The 24486-nt window shown below is 43.8% G+C and overlaps 1 protein-coding gene across 1 annotated transcript in view; it reads right to left on the reverse strand.

The window, feature by feature from the left end:
* The window catches only part of MYCBP2 (MYC binding protein 2), a 1075853-nt gene that overhangs the window by 59730 nt on the left and 991637 nt on the right, over positions 1-24486 (reverse strand). The window contains 2 exon segments of the mRNA XM_029603038.1: positions 8481-8588; positions 15423-15611. Coding sequence (XP_029458898.1) covers positions 8481-8588; positions 15423-15611 — 297 coding nt within the window.

Raw genomic sequence — 24486 nt, forward strand, 5'->3', positions numbered from 1 at the left:
GACATGTAGTTTTAATGGCTGCATTCAGCCAATCTACCTGTTCTGCAAAAATTAGTTTATGCAGAATGCACATGGCCTTAAATTTAATGCGATACTCTATTGGCAGCCAGTGTAAACTAATCAGTGTAGGTGTAATGTGTTCGTTTTTTCTCACCCCCGTCAGGACTCTAGCTGCCGCATTCTGCAATACCTGCAATGGTCGAATAGTGGATGCAGGCAGTCCCAACAAGAGGGAGTTACAATAGTCCAGGCTTCCAAAGATAAGGGTCTGTAATACTGTGCGAAAATCGTTTGTCTCCAGTAATGGCTTTAATCTTCTTAACATCAATAATTTTGCATAACCCTCTCTCACTTTTGCAAGGACATGTTTTTTAAACTAGAATTCTGGGTCGATTATAAATCCTAGATCCCTAACTGTCTCTGAAAATTGTAAGGTGATATTATCCTGAAGTTTTATCTGGCTTATGTCCCTGGGGGAGATCTTTCTCTCTAATATAATAATCTCCGTTTTTTCCATGTTGAGTACAAGTTTCAACTGATCAAGGACCTGTTTAATTGCCTTCAGATATATTGAATGAAGTTTACATGTCTCTTCTACCGAATTTTCTATTGGCAATAAAATTTGGATGTCATCTGCATACAAAAAATATTGTAGACCCAAACCTGATAGTAACCGACAAATTGGCAACATATAAATATTGAACAATGGGGGTGATAGCGCAGAACCCTGTGGAACACCTGTACTTAAGTCCATTTTACTAGAGCATGTATTCTGTACCTGTACCTGAAAGAAACGGTTAGACAAAAAAGATGCAAACCATTTCAGAACTGTTCCTGACACTCCTATTTCAGTTAGTCTTGTAATTAAAATTTGGTGATTCACAGTATCGAACGCTGCCGATAAATCTAATAAAATCAACAAGTAGGCCTTCCCATGATCCATTCCTCTTAACACAGTATCTGAGAGGGATAACAACAGGGTCTCAGTGCTAAAATGACGTCTAAATCCAAATTGTGTGGGATATAAAATATCATTACTTTCAAGATGATAATTTAATTGCTTCAGAACTGTTTTTTCTATTAATTTGGCCAAAAAAGAAAGATTAGATACCGGCCGATAATTGTTCAAAATAGACGGGTCCGAATTCTTTTTTTTAAGGATGGGGCGCACTATGGCCCCTTTTAGATTTGAGGGAAGCATTCCTTCCATCAAACATATATTAATTAATTTTGTGAGGACTGGAACTGTTACCTCTGGGATCAATTTTAGATCAGAAATACTTATAGTATCAAGAGGATGACTTGCGGGATTCATTGATTTAAGTAGGGGCTCAACTTCTATTTCCAGGATTTCTTCAAAACTTTCCCATTTATTACAATCTTTAGTGTCCAGGATTACGGTCTGCTGTGAGATGCTGTCAAAATTAGTGAGCAGCTTCTCAATTTTTTCTTTAAAGAAGTACGCCAAATCATTGCAGCGATTTCATCTAAGTTCATATCTGCTTGTTTAGGATCTTTAGTTAACTTGGAGACAATATTAAATAGCTCCTTAAAATTATTGGAATATTTATTTATTTAATTTATTTATTTAACACTTTTCTATACCGACCTTCATGGTAGGGACCATATCAGGTCGGTTTACATCAAAAAGGGGGAACTGTAACGAAACCATAGGTAACAGGAAGAACAAAGTTACATTCAACAAGGGAGGTAAAACTTGGAAGCAAAGACTGCTGGAAAGAAAAAAGACTAAGGAACGAAGTGCTTAGGATAATGATAACAGCTGTTTTAAGAGTTAGGGTAGGCTCTTATATCGAGCTTGGGGATAGTAAGGGGATCCATTGTTCATGATGGCTTTTTTGTCGTCTAATGAGTGTCTGGCGGATCTGAGAAGGCCTGGCGGAAAAGCCAGGTCTTGAGTTTTTTTCTAAATGTTAAGAGGCAGGGTTCCAGTCTGAGGTCGGATGGGATGCTGTTCCAGATAGCTGGACCTGCTGTAGAAAAGGCTCGGTCTTTGGTCGAGGTGAGACGTGTAGCTTTTGTAGGTGGGGCCTGCAGGGTTCCTTTATAAACCTCTCTGGTCGGTCTGTTGGTGCTATGGAGATTGAGAGGGAATTTGAGGTCCAGATGCAGATGATTGTAGATGGCTTTGTGAATTAGAGTGAGTGATTTGTGATGGATTCTGTATTTCACCGGGAGAAAGTGTAAATTACGGAGAATAGGTGATATGTGATCTCCACGGTTGGTGTTAGTCAGAATTCTTGCCGCAGCGTTCTGTATTCATTGTAGGGATTTATGGATCCTTGCCCCAAAATATTCCCTTTTAGTTGAATCTATTAATTTCTTGTCTATACTCTGTATGTGCTTCTGTCGCTCTAGACTTTCTCCACCACTACTTATACACTACTTACACACTACTTATACAACAACATTACTAGATTCTAACATAACATTAAACCACTGTCTCATATAGATTACACAAATGAGTAGTGAAGTGTATTATATATAACACATAGACAGTAACAGTATAGCAGATTAACAATCAAATGTACCTAACAATTATTTGTGGTTACATGTCACTGCTTCAAAGTGTTACATTCTCGAACTACACACAATGTATGAACACAAGAACATATGCATATATACTAAAATTCATACATACACAGAAAACACACTGTGATCTCTACTGACCCGGGTTGGCAGATAAACAGCCCCAACAAGGCTCTTGTTTTGCAGTTGAAGGCTTCCTCACGGGGAGCCCTGGTAAGCATCATTAAGTAAGCATCATGATAAATGTTTTTGCAATGATTATGATTTTACAATTTTTTCCCCCAACTGTTAGGCTTATAACCATTATTGACTCCATTATTCACTATTGTATTTTTCAATGATTCATGACACAAAGTCAGTCCCTCCAATCCTTTGGCATAATTTTAACCTAGAATACAGTTTGCTCTGTTTCAACTTTTGATGTCTGTCACACATATATGTTGTCTTGTTATTTACTGCATTTATAAGTGTACTCAGTTTTAAATTATTTTATTGTTTCAATTTATGACATGCATATATGTTTTATTTTATGTACTGTATATTTTGAGTATGTACATCCATATATGTTATTTATTTTGGTTTTAATTATTTGTATGTCTATTTGTAGTTGCCCCTGAGGCAGCTCTGTGCAAAAGAGCGAAACTCGGCCAGAGTCGGGCGTTTTAATAAAGGGCTTGTTTTCTTCATCCGATTCCTATTGTCTTCACTGTATTTATATACATGCATGGTTTGGCACTTTCTCTGTGCTCTCTTTCCTTGCAAAATATAGATTTTGTCATTTAAATTTGCATACTGCTCGATTTCTGATGGTGTGTTCAGGTTCAATGTGGTAGAAGTGAAAATGCCCCGTTGGCTAGGAAGTAAGTTTTAGATCCATGTGGATTTTAAGAAAGCTTTCCTTCAAAAGGGTTCTGGTGCTTCTTCTGGAAACATCTATTTTGTGCTAGCAGAAGCACAACAGTCAGTTATACCAGCATGTCTCTTACGTCTCTCACTGGGCAGGATATGTCAATGACACAGAGCTTCTACTGAAACGCAAAAATGAATGCTCCCAGCAGAAAACTTTATCTGAAATACATTTACTCCTTGAATCTGTGGGGGTATCAATATCTTGTCACAATATTTCAAATATCTCAAAACTGGCAAGAATCTGAAAACTAGTGAAAATACCAAAGGAAAAGTTTTTCTTTTTTAAAGTTCCAGGCAGAACTAATGGAGTCTTGCTTTCTGGCATGTGCGCATATGCACACGTGTATACATTAATCCTCCTCAAAATGAAATATCCCTGTCAGAATCTTCTTGATCACCCTGACATGTTCTGAAAATTTGGTGTGAATAGGGAACCAAACACAAAAGTTGTCAGAGGGATACATACAGTTAGTGATCTCATAAGCGTTCTCCCCTTCAAAAGTATGCTAAAAACTGAAAAGAGGAGTGTGAGATTTTGTGTTTCTCTCCATACTGCTTTCAAAGAGAGATGTCAATAGAAGACAAACGTTTCATGACAGAACTTTTGGTAATTTTGTGTGATAGTTACTTTGAATCTTGCAGTGCAGAACTGCCAGCAGGTTCCACCACTGTCTCATGGGGGATGAGGGATCTGGACCACCAGATGTCCACCCCACAGACCTCCAGACTGACCTATCAGAAGGGTCACCAACCACCCCTGCTTGTCCACCTCAAACCAGGGGGGGATAGCCCCACCAGGACCTCACAACCCCCTGGAAGGATCCAGAATTTTTTTCTTTTAACCTTTTTTGTTTTCCTCTCTCTCCAGACTGCAGGTTTACACTATCTACCATCTGTTGGAGACAAAGAAATACTGGGGGATTGCAAATGGCACACTGGATTATGTGCAGAGTCAATGAAACTTTCTCTGTCTCCATCTGCTGGCAGGGAGGCAAAACCCAGGAGTCTGGACTGATCTGGGTATGTACAGGGAAATTGTGTTTCTCTTCATACTACTTTCAAAGAGATGTCAAATGAAGACAAATGTTTCATGATAGAACTTTTGGTAATTTTGAGTGACAGTTACTTTGAAGAGCAGCATTTTTGATAATTAAAATAAATCCAAGTATCTAAATATCGGGCTGATACAGAAAGAAGCGCGGGAGAGCCGGCGAGCGCCCGCTCTCCTGACTTGCGCACAGGCCAGTGTCCTGGGCGTGCGATTCAGTATCGGCCTGCATGCAAATGAGGGCCCACGGTAAAAGGAGAAGCTAGGGACACTAGCGTCTCCTTTTTGACAGAAGCAGTGGCTGTCAGCGGGTTTGACAGCTGACGCTCAATTTTACTGGCATCGGTTCTCGAACCTGCCACAGGTTTGGAAAACGGATGCCGGCTAAATTGAGCGTCCGTCTTCCAACCCCGTGGGCAGATTTTTAATTTTGGATTTTTTTTTATTTTTGGGGCCTCCGACTTAATATCGCTATGATATTAAGTCGGAGGGTGTACAGAATAGCAGTTTTTTCTGCTTTTCTGTACACTTTCCCAGTGCCGGCCAAAATTAACTCCTGCCTTTGGGCAGGCGTTAATTTCTGAAAGTAAAATGTGCGGCTTTGCTCAATCTATCATCAAAAAACCCCCCCTCATCAATGACATTCTACTGGACGACAACCCTGACATCCTAGCCATCACAGAAACTTGGCTAAAGGATACAGACACAACACTACTGAACCAACTCCCTCTCGAAAAATATGACATTTTCTCCATACCACGACTTAAGAAACGAGGAGGAGGCCTCCTCCTAGCAGCCAAAAAGAGTTTTAAACTAACCAGAAAACCTATCTCCACACCCCCCAGACTAGAAATCAGCTTTTTTCACTCTCACAACCTCCAAATCTGCCTAGTGTATGCCCCACCAGGTCTCCTCGAGGCTAACCCCTCCCCCCTGATCGAATACATTTCCAAAAACATAAACATACAAGTTCCAGCAATCATCCTTGGAGACTTCAATCTCCACGTAGATAACATCCCCACATCACCCGCCTGTGATTCCCTACTAACTGCATTAGACGCACTCGGTTTCACACAAACTATCACCCAACCTACTCACAAAGCAGGCCACACCCTCGATCTCTTATTCACCAACTCACAGATCCATACCAACACCCCCTCATGCACACCCATCCCCTGGGCCGACCACTATCGCATCGACGCAACATGCTCAGTAATTAAAACCCATCATCCCACTCAAGGTAAAAAAGTCATACATTTTAGACGTAACTGCAAGCAAGAAGAATTAATATCAGCCATGACTACCGATATCAACTCGCTTGATTTAACAGACGTTGATACAGCACTCACATCCTGGAACCATATCACCAATACGATTGCCAACAAGATCTGCCCCATACAGGAACGCACAATTGACATGTCTCAAAGACACAAACAACCCTGGTATACGCCAGAACTAAAAAACATGAAATCCAACTTAAAAAAGCTCGAAAGAGCGTGGCTCAAAGACCCCACCGCCACCCAATTAAATAAATTCAAATCCTACATGCACGCCTACCGAGTAGCTAATGATAAAACTAAAAGAGACTTCCACTCACAACGCATACACCACCTACAATTCAATCCAAGAGCCCTATTCCAACTGGTAAACAACTTAACTAAACCCTACACGCCATCCATACCAGACAGACAACCAGACAAAATGTGAAGAACTAGCCTTATTCTTCGACAATAAAATCAGCAACATCATGTCACGCTTCCCTACCAAACAAACATCCAATGATACTACGCAACACCAATCTACTACTAATCTCTCATCATTTGACTCAACCTCATCCCTAGAAATCGAATCTATCCTTAAAAAAATCAGACCCTCTACACACCCTACAGATATCATCCCCACAAAACATCTCCTCTCCATCCCCAGGATCATCGCCAAACCCATCTCAAACATCATAAACAAGTCCATTGAACTTGGCAATATCCCCAAAAACCTTAAGCACGCTATTGTGAAACCCATACTAAAAAAGCCCTCCCTTGACCCCTCTGATCTCACCAATTTCCGACCTATCTCAAACCTGCCACTAATTACAAAAGTCCTTGAGAAAGCTATAAACAAACAGCTATCAGACTACTTGGATGAAAACAACATCCTTTCCCCCTCACAGTTCGGCTTTCGCAAACACCATAGCACAGAGACCTTACTCATTTCTCTCTCCGACCAAATTTTGAGAGGTCTTGACAAAGGTCTCTCACACATCATCATTCTCCTAGACATATCCGCTGCATTCGACACCATTAAACATCAAATCCTATTAGAACGTCTTAGCAGCATTGGTATCTCAGGCCTGGCTCTACAATGGTTCCACTCATACCTAGCCGAAAGACAATTTAGCGTACAAATGGGAAACTCCACCTCCAAGCCCCACAACCTCGCTCAAGGAGTACCTCAAGGTTCATCTCTATCTTCTACGCTCTTCAATATATATATCTCCTCCCCCTCTGCCATCTCCTTGCTAAACTTGACCTTCCGCACTTCATATATACCGATGATGTGCAGATACTTATTCCGGTTAAAGACTCAATACACAAAGCCATTGAAACTTGGAAATCTGCCCTCACTGAAATTAGCAGCCTCTTATCCAACAACTTTCTCGCCCTCAACGCTACTAAAATGGAACTCATCCTTATATCACCCCCTAACATCTCCCCCACCCATCTTATGACCCCCCCACTCACACACAACAATAATCCTTCCACTAACTTCACCTTCCCCACCCATGTACAAAGCCTCGGCGTATCCATTGACTGTCACCTTAACTGCAAGAAATTCATCAATAACACCCTCAAAGACTGCTTCTACAAACTGCACACCCTAAAAAGACTCAAACCACTCTTACATCTCAGCGACTTCCGTACCATATTTCAAGCACTCATATTATCGAAAATAGATTACTGCAACTCCTTGCTACTAGGCTTGCCTAAAAACACCATACAGCCTTTACAACTCCTCCAAAATGCAGCTGCCCGAATACTCACCAACACCCACAAAAATGATCACATAACCCTGGTACTCAAACATCTACATTGGTTACCCGTAGCATCTAGAATTACCTTCAAAGCCCTCACTATAATACACAAATCTCTTCACAACCAGAACATGCACTGGTACAAAGAACATTTCTCCTTTCACAACAGCAACAGACCCACTAGAAAACAATATCTAGCTACACTACACACCCCATCACCCAAGCTCACTAAACTTCGCACCACAAACGAAAGGGCCCTCTCCCTAGCAGGTCCATTACTTTGGAATAAACTACCCACCTCCCTCCGCCAAGAAACATGCCCAAAAATATTCAGGCAAAACCTGAAGACCTGGTTCTTCAAACACTCATACACCTAACATTCACACAGTCACTAGCACCCCCCCTCTCCAATTCATAACCTCCCTCCTCCCCTCTCACCCCCCCTTCCTTTCCACCTCCTATCCACCCCCTTTCCACTTTACTTAACACTCTCCCATCTCCCCTGCTTCCCGTAAAGTGAACTTATCAGGACTGCATATTGTATATTGTACATAAGAACATTTCTCCCAAACACGTGTATATATGCCTCCTACAAATGTTGATATCCTTCCTATTTATCAGAATTTCTTTGCCCCCCCCCTTTTAGATAACCTCAATCATGCATCCCACTTAGTTAATTATTTCTTGTATAATCTACTCTGTTATTTGTATGTTTTTACTGTTCCTCATATAATTATGCGATAATTGTAAAGCCTGTTGCTCAGTTCTGTTCTCTATAAACCGACGAGATGTTCCCAACGTTCGTCGGTATATAAAAGATATTAAATAAATGAACATAAATATTTTATTTTGATACCTACAAATGATATGAAAAACATTTTCTGTCAGCTTGTGAAATCCACAAATCATTGATGGTACCCTTTTCCTTCTCCAAACCCCATTTACCTTGCAGATTGGACATGACATGAATCCAAAAGTTATCCTTGGACCAAGCCATCTATTCTCCAGAACTCTTCGGCAGCACTGGAGGTGAAAAACGTGGCTACAATCCAGCTGTAAGGGATGAATATTTTAAAATAAGTGTAGCAGACTTACAACAGTTTCATAACATATTAAGGCTCATAAGATCTGTGGCTGCTTGAAGATAGAGTCTGTGGCAAGGCATAAGAAAGCATGTGGGCAAATTTTCACTCTATAGTTCTAAATTTGACCATTTGACATGTTTCAAAAAGATACTGGTTAGATAGCTTGGATTTATGGAAGGCTGTGATATCTTTTACTGGATCAATATGAGAATTATCCAAAGAGGATGCACACAAGTTTTCCTGACCATATACATCTTGATCTTTGGATAATTCTTAGGCTAGCCCAGTGAAAAGTACCACTGCCTGCAAACAATCCAACTTTCTCCAGAACCAATACAGCTACTAGAGTTCTGGTTAGATATTCAAATTTGTTTTAAATGAGCTAGCATTTAGAGATACTGTATATAGTAACACCGGGATTCAGTTTCTGTCTCTCCCACTCCTCCATATGCTCAAACATTAGATTGGAAGTTTTGGGATGCATAATTGAACTACATGAATTTTACACAGCATTGGATACGCTGATTAAAGTACATAATGAATATTTAAATAAAACTAGAGGTGAAAAAAATTAACAGTTGAACAAAATATTTTAGTTTAACATTTTTTTCCTGCTAACTGTGCTTCCATTTTCTCTTAAGCAGAAAGGACATGCATAGTCGCCATTTTTTTTTTTTTTAAATCAAAAAGGAAAATTGGTTCTTACCTGCTAATTTTCATTCCTGGAATACCATAGATCAGTCCAGACAAGTGGGTTTTGCATCCCTATCAGCAGATGGAGACAGAGAAAAAAAAACTTTGAGACACTGCTACATAGAGTGTGCCACCTGCAGTCCTCAGTATTGAACTGAGCCCAAGCCAAGATGAATACCCAGCAATACTAAATGATCTCCCCCTTCTAAGGCGAGCAGGCACCAGGTTGGATTCCCTGATCTGGAGTCATTACATCCAACAAGGAATGGAAAACTTTTAACCGAACAAGGTGAACTACATATCGGCACTATTTACAATCAGTAACTCCGGGTCTTTCAAAGTTATGGGGATGGGCTTCTGGACTGATCTGTGATATTCCAGGAACAAAAATTAGCAGGTAAGAACCAATGTTCCTTTCCTGATCATATTCCAGATCAGTCCAGACAAGTGGGATGTACTCAAACCTCTCACACTGGGCGGGAACTGAAAGGCCAGAACACAACACACTTTCCCCAAAGGAAGCTTCCTCCGCACATCCAATTGGAAATGCTTGGTAAAAGTGTGAAGCGAAGACCATATTGCTGCCCAACAGATCTCTTCTGGAGATACCAACTGATACTCCACCCAGGAAGCTGCCTGCACCCTGGTAGAATGCGCATGCAACCCTTCTGGAACCATGCTGACCTTACAGACATATGCTAAAGAGATTGCCTCCTTCAGCCATCTTGACACCGAAGCCATAGAGGCCTTAACACCTTCCTTTGCCCCGCTAAACAAGACAAAAAGATGATCCGATCGCTGTAACCAGTTAGTGACTTTAAGATAACGCAACAGAGTCCAACAAATGTGGTTCCCTTGAATGAGGCTCTGCCACCAAATTATGAAACGGGGGAAGTTCCACAGTCTGATTCAGATGAAAGGAGGAAACCACCTTCGGCAAAAAGGAAGGCACCGTACATAACGAGACTCCATCGTTTGAAACATGCAGGAAAGGATCCCTGCACAACAGCACCTGCAGCTCCGAGATTCGCCTGACCAAACATATCGTCACCAGATCCTTCATAGAGGCATGCCTCAAAAGCTCAAAGGGAGGACCATAAAGAACCCTTAGCACCAAATTAAGGTTCCAAGGTGGCCAAATCAAATGTACCAGAAGGCGCAAATGTTTCCCCCTTTTAGAAAACGAAACACGTTTCGATGTGATGCGAGCGGCCTCCCCTAAAGTGTCCCTCGAAGACACCCCAAAGCTGCTACCTGTACTCAAAGAGAATTGAAGGCCAGCCCTTTAGACAAACCTGCCTGAAAAAAGATCAAGATGTACGTCACCTCCACACGCAAAGGATTGAGACCTTCCTCCATACACCATGACTCAAACACCTTCCAAACTCGGACATACGCCAGGGAAACAGAAAGCCTCCTGGCCTGCAGCAGTGTAGCAATAACTGCTTCCGAGAACCCTTTCAAGCGCAATCATTGCCTCTCAAAAGCCAAGCCGCGAGACAGAAGCGATCTGCCTGATCCAAGAAGATGGGCGCCTGGCAAAGCAACCCTTGCAGATGACCTAGTCTGATGGGTCTGTCCACCGCGAGATGCACCAGATCAGCAAACCATGGGTGACATGGCCACTCTGCCGCTACTAGCACCACCCTTCCCAGATGACGGGGCCATGGAGGAAACACAAAGGAGAATGTCTGCTGGTCATGGGCGAACGAATGCGCCACTCCCTTTGGAACCAACCTCTCTTTGCTGGTTGAAGAACAGACTCGCCTTGGCTATGAATCGCAAAGCCATGTGATACAACTGGGGCATGCCCTACCTGGCCCAAACGAGATCCATGGCCTCTAAGGACAACTCCCATTCCCCCAGATCTAAATGCTGCCTGCTGAGAAAAGCCACCTGCATATTGTCCACTCCGGCTTCATCGACACTATTATCCCTGCCATGTACTGCTCCTCCCAGGCAAACAGTTCCTGAGCCTCCTGAGCCACCCCAGGACTCCTTGTCCTGCCCTGATGGTTGATATACGCCACCATTGTTGCATTGTCAGAGAAAACGCTCACTGTCTGACCCCGCACCTGCAGAAGAAATGAAAGCAGCGCCCTGTGGACTGCTCTCGCTTCCAACTGATTGATAGACCAGGACGTTTCCATTACTGACTATCGGCCTTGAGCTGTTCAACCTTGGCAAATCACTCCCCAACCCTTGAAGCTGGCATCCATGGTCACTACCACCCAGTCCAGAATCTCCAGATCCACCCCTCTATCCAGATTAGGAGGTGACAGTCACCAAAAGTGAGACTGGACCTGGAACCCCCTGAAGTGGCAAAGGAAGCTGAAACTCCTCAGACAGTGGATTCCAACAGGACAAAAGCACCCTTTGCAGAGGCCGCATGTGAGCAAATGCCCATGGCACCAACTCCAGTGTAGAAGCCCTAGACCCCAGGTACTGCAAATAATCCTGGACCCTGGGCATCAGAAGCCGTAGTAATTGTCGCACTTGTGACTGGAGCTTGGTCACTCTCTCCGATTTAGAAAGATTTTGCCTACTCGAGTATTGAACAATGCCCCCAGATATTCCAGTGACTGGGACGGGACCAGATTGCTCTTTGCCAGGTTCACTAATCAGCCCAGAGACTTCAACAGAGTCATGACTTGCTGCACTGAGTGATGACACTCCCTCTGACTTTGTCCGAATGAGCCAATCGTCCAAGTACGGATGAACCAGAATCCCTTCCCCTCCTGAATGCCACAGCAACTATTACCATCACCTTTGTGAAAGTCCAAGGCGCTGCCGCCAGGCCGAAGGGTAGAGCTTGAAATTGATAATATTCCCCCAGCATCATAAACTGCAGAAACTTCTGATGACCTGGATGTATGGGGATGTGTACATAGGCTTCCATAAAATCTAACAATGCCAGATACTCCCCTTTGCGAACAGCCGTTATGACCACTTGCAACGTTTCTGTGCAAAAATGCAGCATGTGCAACACTACATCGACCTTCTTCAGATTCAGAATGGGTTGGAAGGTACCTTCCTTCTTTGGAACTACGAAATAGAGTACTTTCCTAGCCTCTGCTCTTGCAGGGGAACCGGTACTATGGCATTGAGACTTTGCAATCGCTGTATCGTTTCTCGCACAACTTCCCTCCTGATGCGGGATGTGCAATGGGACACTACATATGCCTCTCTGACAGGATGCAGAAATTCTAAGGCATAGCTGTCTCTTATCACCTCCAGAACCCATTGATCTGTGGTGATCCTGGTCCACTCCTCATAAAAGAGGATTAATCTCCACCTGATGGCCTCGAACGAAGAATGGACCAGCCTGGCTTAACTCCTCCAGCTCCTTGTTTGGAACTCTCTCGAGAAGTCCTATGTGCTCCTCGAAAGGACTGCTACCGTCCTCCTGCTTGTCTTTGGGAGGAAGTAGAGGAGCTCTTGTTGGAACGAAATCTCCTCTCATCCTGAAAGCAAACGCGAGGTGAAAAAGTCTTCTTGCTGGGCTTCTTATCCTCCGGCAACTTATTCCCCTTCCACTCTCCCAAGTGCTTCATCAATTGCTCGAGATCTTCCCATTTCCTTTAAAGGAAAGATTGTACAGCTGCAACTTGGATCACATATCAGCCGACCAGTTATGCAGTCACAAAAGTCTCTGCACTGCAAAGACCATATTCCTGGCAGAGGTCCTGACAAAATCAGCTCCAGAAGCCTCCTGAGGATTCCCTTTCTCATCTAATCCATAGAGGACTCTACATCTTCTCTCAAACCACTTCTAAGGGCCAGGAGACAGAGGATTCCCCCCAAACGTTCCTGGAGGCCTCTCTTCGCACCTCCTAGCTGGAAGCAGACACTTCTGGGGCAGCTGCTGCTTACCTGCTAACCCCCCTTCTTGGCTAAAAATGCCTTGAGGAGAAGAAGGAAAAAGTCTGCAGAAAAGGGGTCAGAGTCATTAACATCCTCTTCTGCTGGTTCTCCCATGCTGTCCCGATCACCAGGGACCTCCCAGCACTATCGCAACAGTGGAGGAGAATGCCTGGCCTCCCTGGAAGCTGCATGCTTACAAGCACGTGGTGACAAAATGGCCATTTTGTCACCACGTGCTTGTAAGATTGGGTGACCCGCCGAGATGAGACCTTCGCAGAGATTCCAAAGCGCGTCCAAGAAGCGTCCATGAAGCGCAATCCATTTTACCCATTTTACTGTATAGAGCGCTATACAGCGCCTATACAGTAAAATGGGTGCGCTGGTACCTGTCATTTCAAATGACATTTGAAATGATAGGTACCAGGAAGTGGATGGTTCTCCTACGCTCGGGCATCGGGGATTGCCAGTCCTCTCTCCCCCCCTCCCGAAGCAAGGCGCAGGGAGAAAATAGACTCGACATGTTATTAAGAAAATAGAAATTGTAACTGTGGGTGCTCAAGTAGCGAAGGCGCATGAGCGCACACCGTGACCTGAGCGCCCGGATGGACCTCCGAGGTCACGACATTCGCTCATGCTCCTTCGCTGCTTGAGCGCCCAAATTGGACGTGCGTTCATGCACCTTCGCCGGCGTTTGGGCGCTCAAGGGTCAGGGCTGACATCACAAGCTGCAAGATGGCGCTGGGGAGGCAGTGAGCGGCGGAATGGAGGGAGGCAGGCAGGCAGGCGAGCTGGAGCTGCCCCGCATGCAGGAAAGGTAGGAGAGCCGCCGCCCCCTCCCGCGCACCCCCCCCCCCCCCGGCCCCGCCGCTCTGGCAATCTTCCAGTTGCCTGCCAGTGCAATTTTTTTTGGCATGATGAGCTCGCACCGCCTGTACGTCCCATTTGGGCGCTCAAGCCAGCGAAGGTGCCTTGAGCACCCAAATTGGAAGTACAGGCATGCGTTCATGCATCTTTGCCGGCGGGGGCTGCTGGAAGCCGCCTCGCAGAGAGAGCCCGATCTGCCCCGGGCTGCTGAAGCGGGAGAAGGAATGCTGAAAGAGAAAATGAAGGGACAACATGAGCCAAAGCGGAAGAAGGAATGCTGGAGGACAGAGTGAAGGGTTGTGAGCCAAAGCGGGAGAAGGCATGCTAAAAGAGAAAGTGAAGTGACATTTGTGAGTCAATGTCCCTGTCCCTGTCAGCGCGGGCCCGTACGGGAGACCAGCACCCATGGACGCGGCCAGGGCAGGTGAGCGCGGGCTGGGGGAAAGTTTGCCCGTGAAATTTACATATTATAAACATGCCGCGGGAGGAAAGGGTTACCTGTTGATTTAAAGAAGCGGTAAGAATGGGTTAAAAGGGATAGTGAATCGCGGGTTGGACTTACGCGGCCAAATTGCGGGTACAAAGCGGGTTAGAAACGGGGTAATCGCGGCCGCGCTTTACTGTATCGGCCTGTCAGTTATGTAGCAGCGTCTCAAAGTTTTTTTTCTCTGCCTCCATCTGCTGGTAGGGATGCAAATCTCCCTTGTCTGGTATGATCAAGAAAGTAAATTTTTTTTGTAAGACTCTGTGCTCCCAGGTGCAATTTGCATTTGAACAAAGGAAATGATATGCAGAGAAATCAGCCCGCAGTATTATGAGGCCATTCTCTTCAGCAGTATATCTGCAGACATACCATTTGGAAGAATATGCTAGGTATAGTTAGCTCCTTCCAGATCAAACTGGATGTCAGTCTACTACAGCAATTAAAATCATGGGAGCACTTTACAAAGAAACAAAATGAGAAGTAGTATCCAAGATTTTAAACAATGCTTATAAAAATGCTACTCAAACTAATATAGTAATATATGCATGCAACACCTTTCTTTTAGACTGTTCACAAAGTGCTTTATAATTATAAGTGCAATGATATATGTGTAATCAGACATAGATTAAGATTAAGATTTATATAACTTGCTCGCCGATGGCTGTAAAGCCACAAGAAGTACATGAATTTCTGGAAAGTTTCAGAATTTGGTTGCCGGAAGTTTCTCTGGTCAGCATGTGTCAAATTACCTGTCTCATTGTGACTGCTTATTATACTTTTTTTTTTTAAATAGAATCATACTGTTTTTCTGCGAAGGGGAAAATGTAATGCCTTAATTTAAACCACAACAACAAAAAAAGTCTCTGTCAAATCTCACTGCTCAAAGAATAGACAAACCTGAATAGCTGGTGCTGCAGAAAGTGCTTCAGTGAAACAGATCATACACATGTCATCTGCATCCTGCTTCAGACTTGTAGCATTTTTATCACAGCCGTGCAGACAAGGCAAACAGTACTCTTCATTCTTTACTCCACCACAGGGATGGCCACAACAATGGGTCTTGCTACAGGCTATTTTAGAATATTCCTGTTGAGGAGAAATTAGCAGCTGACACCAGAAATCACAACATAAGAACCTGACTGAATATATTTATTATAGCTGCAATGCGGCCATGCATTATGACTTGTTAGCTTTTCTAATACTCTGTGATACAATGACACTGAGTTGAAATATCTACTCATTAGGAGGAAGCCTAACCCAATTAGACTGGTGTAGAAGACTGATTGTAAAAGCCAAGACTTTTACCTGGGAGAAGGCTATAATTTCTACAATATATTCATTTTACATACCGAATAATTTTGTCAATAAATTAAAACTTCTAAATCAGGAGTTACTGTAACCTGCTGTGAAATGCATAGAAAATGAATTTGAGATGAACAAATTTGACATATACTTTCAAAAAATGTTGATGCCACATAACATTTTAGTGGGTGTTCAGTGATATACCTTAGCAGAGACTGCAATACAGTATGCACATCTACAATGAAAATACTTCTAGCATGTCACATTTCACTGGTTATATGGATACAGAATTAAATGAGTGAATGTGTCAGTTTGGAAAGCATGTTCTAGAATAAGGGTAGACAATTCTGGCCCTCAAAGGCTACCAACCAGTAAGGTTTTCAGGAAAACCCTAATGAATATGCATGATACAGAGTTGCATCACACTGCTTCCAATGTATGCAAATCTGTCTCATACATATGCATTAGGGATATTCTGAAAATCCAACTGGATGGTGGCCCTTAAAGACCAGAATTGCCTACTTCTGCTCTAGAAAATGCAGAAACAATATCAAATGCTAATAATCAAACATATTATGCAGGCATTGGGCTACATGAGCATGTGTAGCTTTCAGTCTAATACTGGAAAATTGTGTAGACTTCCATAATAAAGAGATATATTTAATTTATTACTAGAATGGACTCAGCCAGATTATCTGTTCTCAGAGTACGAGACTGGGCAGCACTGGCTACTGAAATGGACTACAAGACAGAACAAGCTAAGAGGAAAAAAGTAAAATTGGAGCAAGGAAGGTAAATAAAGTAAGTGTCTCAAGAACAAAAAGGAAAGGTTTACCAAGAAAGAAAAGTCTGCTCCAAGTATAAAGTAACAGTTCTTCTGCAATCCAGGGAACAAAGAGTCTTTTCATTTTTATGGATTTACAGACTGGGGAAAGTGATGAAAAGACGATTGACTGAATAAAGTGGAAACCTGGCTACCACTTTACCCAGGAACTTGGGATACATATGGAATACCACCCAAATATAATGAAATCTGCTAAAAGGTGAGTAAGTTAGAAGGGCCTGGAGTGCAATCACTCTAGCTGAAATAACTGCGACCATAAATGTGACTTTCCAGGTCAGGTACTGGAGCTCACATGAGTCTAGAGGCTTGAAGGAGGCTTTCATCAGATGGTTAAGAACCAGGAAGAAATGGCAGAAATATTAAACAAATACTTCAGTTTGGTGTTCACTAAATACGACCCTAGAGAAGAAATGTTGCTCGTTGACAAGACCGTAGATGGGGATGGTGTAAAGCTTCCCAAACTGTGGGTTGGGACCACAAATGGGGTCACAAAACCTCCAGCCGGTGTCACAAATGCCTCAAAGGGTAGTCCTCTCCAGACATCACCAGAAGTAGTGGAAATCAGCATGAGATATTTGAGCTAGCATGCACTCTCAGGTCCTGTAATGGTCCTACCCTCGCTTGAGTTTCCACGTTAACAGGAAGCCATGTGTGAGGAGGGACTGGGGCCACTGCAGGGCCTGTGAGCTTTTACTGGCTCACAGATCCTGTGCTGACTTTCATTACTAATGCTGTTGCCAGTTGCAGATCAACATCAGGCATTGGACCAGCCATTGGGGAAGAGTGGGCAAAGTGTGCACAGGTCTGCCCACTTTTTCTCTATCCTCTCCCATCACTGAACTTACCTAAGAGAAAAATGTTGCCCCTGTCATCAGCCTGCCCTCTCTTCCTACTAGTTGTCATCCACTTAATGCCTGAGGCCCAAAGTAAAATGTTGCTGCTGATCCTAGTCATGGGGATGTTTAGATGGGGGCTGTTTGAAGGGAGGGATCATATACTGGAAGGGTTTGAGGGTTGGATCAGTGGGAGAGGGATTGGCTGTGGAAGGTGACAGGGGGGATGCAAGAGAGGAGCTAGGGGTGGGAGTATCAACTGGGGGTGTGAGGTATGTGAGAAAAGAGAGGGGAAGGGGATGACAGATGATCAATTGGGGTTACAAAAATGGCTTGGAGGTGAGAGATTCAGTGGGGAGGATGTAAAAAGCTGGAGTGGGTGAGTGAGAGGCTAGTCTGGGAAGGGGAGAGGAACTGGGGAATGTAAGAGGGGATCAGCTGGAGGGGTAGAGGTTGAGAGGCCCTCTGGAGGGGGATGGAGGTAGAGAGAGGGGATCAGTTGGAGTGCAGAAATGGTGAGTGGAGGGATTGTTGAAGGTGAACTACACCCCCGCTAATTAGATTTGGTTGTCCTTTGGGGTCGTATGAATTTTCAAGTGCTAAAATAGGGTCACATTGTCTAAAAGTTTGGGAAGCCCTGGTGTAGAAGAAAGTCTGTTTATGGAACATAATGCATGGGAAGAGCTAGGTAAACAAAGTGGACAAGGCCATGGGGCTGGATGAGGTAATCCCAGAATACCAAGGGAGCTCAGAGATGTGCTGGTGGGTGCACTTATGGATCTTTTAATAGATCCCTGGAAATGGGAGTGATGCCACAAGATTGTAGAAGAGCGGTGGTGGTCTTGCTTCACAAGAGTGGTAGCAAAGAGGAGGCTGGAAACTACAGTCCGGTTAGCCTCACCTTGGTGGTGGGAAAATTAATGGAGACACTGCTGAAGCAAAGGATAGTGAAACTAACTACAATCGAGTGGGTTGCTGGACCCAAGGCAGCAAAGATTCACCAGGGGAAGGTCCTGTCAGACAAATGATAGATTTTTTAGATTTAGTGACTAAAGAACTGGATTAAGGAAGAGTGCTTGATGTGATCTACTTGGATTTCAGTAAAGCTTTTGATACCGTCCTGCATAATAGACTTGTGAATAAAATGAGAAGCTTGGGAGTGATGGCGTGGATTACAAACTGGTTGACTAATAGGAGACAGAGTGTAATGGTAAATGGAGCCTACTCTGAAGAGAACCATGTTATGTGGAGAGTCACAGGGATTGGTATTGGTTCTGCTCAATATCTTTGTAAGCAACACTGCAGAAGGGATAGTAGTTAAAGTTTGTTTATTTGTAGATGATAATAAGATCTGCAAAAGAATGGACATGCCTGAAGCAGAGAGAATGAAAAGATTTAAAAAGCTTGAAGAGTTGTCGATTTGGCAGCTGGGATTCAATGCCAAGAAGTGCAGAGACATGCCTCTGGAATGCTATAGTCCAAAAGAGTTGTATGTGATGGGGATGAAAGACTGATGTGCATGGATCAAGAAAGGGATCTTGGGTTAATAGTGTCTGGAGATCTGAAGATGGTGATGCAATGTGGTAAAGCGATAACTAAAGCCAGAAGAATGCTGGGCTGCATAGAGAGGAATAACTAGTAAGAAAAAGGAGGTGATAATGCCCTTGTTTAGGTCCTTGGTGAGGCCTCACCTAGAGTATTGTGTTCAGTTCTGAAGCCTGTATCTAAAAAATGATAGAGATCTGAAAGGTTTTAATGATGTACAAACTTTGAACCTTTTCCGCTGGAAAGGAAACAGTAGAACAAGGGGTCACTAAATGAAACTCCAGGGGGACGACGATTCAGAACAAACAACAAGAAATATTTCTTCACGGATGGGGTGGTGGATGTCTGGAATGCCCTTTTGGAGGAGGCAGTGAAGAAAAAAAAACAGTCAAAGAATTCATCAAAGGGGCATGGGAAAAACACTATGGATTCTTAAAGGCTAGAGGATGGACATAAAGAAAAGAATGCATGGGGGGGGGGATAACTTTGTGGTGCAGTGGTTACTACTCTTAACCAATAAACCTTGATGCTTTTGATGCATCTGCAACATTGCTCTCCACTTCAATGGCAGGGGGGCGAGAGGAATTGGATTTAGAGAACAATCGAGTGCCCTGACTTTTACAGTCCAGGGAACTGATAAGAATGGGGGTAACCTGCACAGAGCAGCATACTACTCTTAACAGAAGGCATGGGATTATTACCCTTAACCAATAAGCCTTAATGATTTTGACACGACTGCAACATTGCTGTCCGCTTTGTCGACGGGGGCAGGAATTGGATTCTGAAGACAACCAACACGGCTCTGACTTTTACGGCCTGGGTACAGATTCACAGACTTAAGGGAAAAAGAACAGGACTACTTCTACGGCCAAGATCATAAGCAAAGCAAGTCAAGCAGCACGGTCTGATTTTTCAAGAAGGCTCATCACCCAGTAAAAATGTTGCCAAAAGTACATTTTTTATGTATTATCCTAAGGCTTGAGGATAACTGCACTGAGTGGCAGTTGCTACCCTTAAGAGAAACATGGGGGTAACCTATACGGCACAGAAGATACTACCATTAGTATCTGGGCAGACTGGATGAACCATTTGGGCCTTTTCCCCATCATTACTATGTACGTTACTATGTATGTTTCCTATGACACTGCAGGAGGATCGATAGGAGACTTCAGTTGAAGCAAGCCCATGCGAATCTCACAAAAGGGATTTCTTTCTACATGCTGGTGTGATAAATATCAATCACATCAAGAAGACTCCTTGAATTTTTATAATGTTTTTTTAATGCTAAACTCTGAAAGATGCAGGAGGTATTCAAGCTGTTTTTGTGTGTGACTAGACAGGATCTAGGGCCTTGCTCTCACACCAGACAACAAACCACCTTCATTTCAAACCATAAGACCTCCTCATAGGTTCTTTTCTAGAAGTCAGAAAGATTTGAGATACCTTTGGGAGAAACAGAAACCATATTGTGTCCCCAGTCAACATCAAGGCTGTGAGGACAAGAAAAGACCATAAAAGACATGGATCCATACTGTTCACCAGGATATTGAGGCCTATAGGTACATCAAAAGAACTCAACTTGACTGGTAGGATGGTGGAGGATAGCTAGGACCACAGACCCTTATCAGTTGAAAACAAGTGAAAGAGTGCAAGATGCTTAAAAAATCTACAATCAGCATAATGTTTGATGGAAAATTTAAGTGTGTAGGAAATTAATGTAAAGTAAACCTATTTTAGGGAAGAGTTCTGGATCAATTTTCTTGATATTCTTTTCTTTTTGCCCTTTTTATGATGGTCAAGTGCAAAGGCAGACTTCAGGGGAATCCCCCACTGCTTCCTCAATTTGACCTGCGTGGCAGATGGTGACTCTTGAACGCTTCCAGCCTGCTTGTTTTGACTCAAGTGTGTGCTCCGTTGTGGCCGGCACTGAGGGAGAAACACAGTTGCCAGGAGAAGAGGAAGAGCACTCACTCAGAACTGACTTCAGAGTTCCTCCTTCCCCTGCAGTTTTGTGTCAGATACCACTGGATTGCACCATAGCAGCTGAGCTAAAGCCTCAAGATGATAGCATGGCGGAGCAGGTAAGAGACGCTGAGAATATCTTTGCATACTGCTGTATTAAGTCCCATAAACAGCCAGCATTCTTTGTTTGGCAGTATTGGTGACATGCTGGAGCCAGGGGTTGGAATGCAAGCCATGGCTGTGGTCAGTGAGACAGCTAGATCTGTTACCAATGTCTGTCTCTCTTCGATTTCAGAAGTGACTCCTAAAATCCTCTCCTATCACACTTGACAGTAATTGGGAGGTACCTTCCTCTGAGGAACTGTCTTTATTTCCCTTACTGCTCTTACTCCACTGCATACAGTCAGCAGAGTTGCTTACCTGTAACAGGTGTTCTCCCAGGACAGCAGGATATAGTCCTCACATATGGGTGACGTCATTAGGCGGAGCCCTATTATGGAACACTTTTGTCAAAGTTTCTAGAAACTTTGACTGGCACACTGAGTATACCCAGCATGCCATGATCCCTGTGTCCACAGGGGTCTCCCTTCAGTATCGTTTGTAGCAAAAAAGTACGAGAGAAAAAGAAAATAACAAAACGTAAGCGGATCCAACTCTGTGGGGTGGCAGGTGGGTTTCGTGAGGATACATCCTGCTGTCCTGGGAGAACACCTGTTACAGGTAAGCAACTCTGCTTTCTCCCAGGACAAGCAGGTTGGTAGTCCTCACATATGGGTGATTAGCAAGCTACAGGCTGACTCATATTACAACAGGCCAATAGCAGACAACTTGTGCAACAGGCACAATAATTGGGGTACTATTGGCAATGATGAGGCAGCCTGAAATCACAGCAGGTGGTTAAGAAAGGAGTTGGGCATTATACTGGAAAAAATTTTTCAAGACAGATTGTCCAAAGGCAAAGTCTTGACAGCCGTCCTTATCTAAGCAGTAGTGGGCTGCGAATGTGTGAAGAGAGCTCCATGTCGCAGCCTAGCAGATACCTAGCAGGTACCTACAGTACTTGAATGTAAACCGATGTGATATTGCAGATCGAATGTCGGTATATAAAAAATAAATAAAATAAATGTCGGCAATTGGTACTGAACGATAGTGTGCTACTGACATAGCCATTACAAAATGTGCCTTCACTCACCCCTGGAGAGGAAGGCCTGCTTTTTCATAGCAGAATTCGATACAGTCTGCTAGCCAGTTGGAGAGAGTTTGTTTGCCCACTGCAACTCCCAGCTTGTTTTTGTCAAAAGAAACAAAAAGTTGGGTGGATTTCATATGGACTGCAATGCGGTCTAGATAGAATGCAAGTGCGCGCGTGCGGCCCAGGGTGTGCAAAAACCTCTCGCCCTGGTGAGAGTGAGGCCTTGGGAAAAGAGTGGGCAGACTATAGACTGAGTAAGGGGAGAGATTGTGTCCACCTTAGGAAGAAATTTAGGGTGAGTATGGAGGACCACTCGGTCACGGAGGAACCTAGTGTAGTGTGAGAATGCAGCAAGGGCCTGTAACTCGCTGACCCTTTGGGCAAATGTAATGGCTACGAGGAAAATAATTTTCCATGTTAGGATTTTTAATGTCATAGGAATGCAAAGGCTCAAACGAGGAATGCATGAGCCTTGTGAGCCCTACATTTAGGTCCCATTCCGTAACCAGTGATTGTAGAGGAGGCTTAAGTTGTAGAAAGCCCATCATAAGCTGACTCATAAGGGGTTGAGCCGTTATCAGGGCATCTCCTACTCCCTGGTGATACGCTGAAATGGCACTGAAGTGTACCCGTGCAAAGGATGTCTGGAGACCAGAATCCAAAAGGTACCCTATATAGCCTAATAGAGATGGAGTGGGGCAGGAAAAGGGGCCAATAGCTTTTTGCATACACCATTTGGTAAATCCTGTCCATTTCAAATGGTAAGATTTACGTGTGGAAGGTTTTCGTGAAGCTACAAGTACCTGAAAAACATTAGTGAAAAGATTTGAAGGTTCGGATGGTATAAATTGCCATGATTGTGTGTCATGAGATTGAGCTGTGGACAGGCGAATTGGTTCCTGGATTGATAGGTTGAGAAATATGGGGAAGCATACTTGTCGAGGTCAGTATGGGGCAATGAGAATCATTAAACCCCTGTCCTGCTGTAGCTTCACGAGAGTTTTTTGGCTATGAGCGTTATCAGAGGAGACATATATAGGAGGCCTTTGTTCCAGGGGCAAGCAAAGGCGACCATGGCTAACGCGTTTCGTTGCCTATGTAGGGAGCAGAATCTGTCCACTTTGTGGTTCAATTCGGACGCAGAGGTCGATGGTTGGTTGACCTCAGCGCTAGAAGATTTTGCTCGCTACACATGGATTCAGAGACCACTCGTGGGGATGGAGACATCGATTGAGATGGTCTGCTAGTATATTTGGTATGCCTTTTAGATAAGTGGCCCGGAGATGCATGGAGTGTGCAAGGGCCCAGGCCCAGATCTGCGCAGCTTCCTGGCAGAGCCGATAAGAGACTGTGTGTCCCTGTTTGTTCGAGTACCACATTGGCACTATGTTGTCTGTCTGTATCCACACAGTTTTGTGTGAGAGGCAGTGTTTGAAGGCATAAAGGGCATAACGTATGGCTCGAAGCTCTAGGAAGTTGATGTGAGATTGTTCATTGAGCGGAGTCTACACATCTTGGGTTTGGAGTTTAATACGAGCTCCCCAACTCAAGTTGGATGCAACCGTGGCCAAGGTCACCTGAGGAATTGGTTACTGGATCGGTGACATGGATCAGGGATGAAAGCGGTTAAATGATTTAGAGCCACTGAATTTTAAAGTGCACTGAGTTTTTCCCATGGCTAGGAGTGACGTGGACCGTGGAAGCCATGTCGCCCAGCAATCGGAAGAATTGATAGGCTGAGGCTATGTAGCATAAACGCAGAGATGTGGACAGTTTGATAAGATGTCTGTGCGGTTGTTGGGCAGGAAGGCCTTTTGAACTGTAGTGCCCAGATCTTCTCTGATGGAGGCAAGGAGGTGAGACGGATCCATATGGGATTTATGGTAGTTGATCAGAAATCCCAGCAAATTTAGTAGATTTATAGTGAGTCAGAGAATTTAGAGTTCCTTGTATGAATTGACTCCTTATTAGGCAGTCGTCCAGGTAAGGAAACACGTGAATGCTGTTTTTTGTAGATAAGCGGCAATCACTACTAGGCATTTGGTGTAATACACGAGGTGTAGGAGCTAGTTCGAATGGCAGAACTTGGTACTGAAAATGCTGTTGACTCACTATGAAGCATATTGAAGGTCATGAGAATAGAGTCAACCTCCTTGTTGTAGTAAGGGAAGCATGGTGCTGAGAGACACCATTTTGAACTTTTTTTTCTGAAGAAATTTGTTGAGATTTCTGAGTTCCAGGATGGGCGGTGGTCGCCTGTTTTCCTTGGAAGTAGGAAATAGC

This window comes from Rhinatrema bivittatum, chromosome 5 (assembly GCF_901001135.1).
Source record: "Rhinatrema bivittatum chromosome 5, aRhiBiv1.1, whole genome shotgun sequence".
NCBI classification, from domain to species: Eukaryota; Metazoa; Chordata; class Amphibia; order Gymnophiona; family Rhinatrematidae; genus Rhinatrema; species Rhinatrema bivittatum.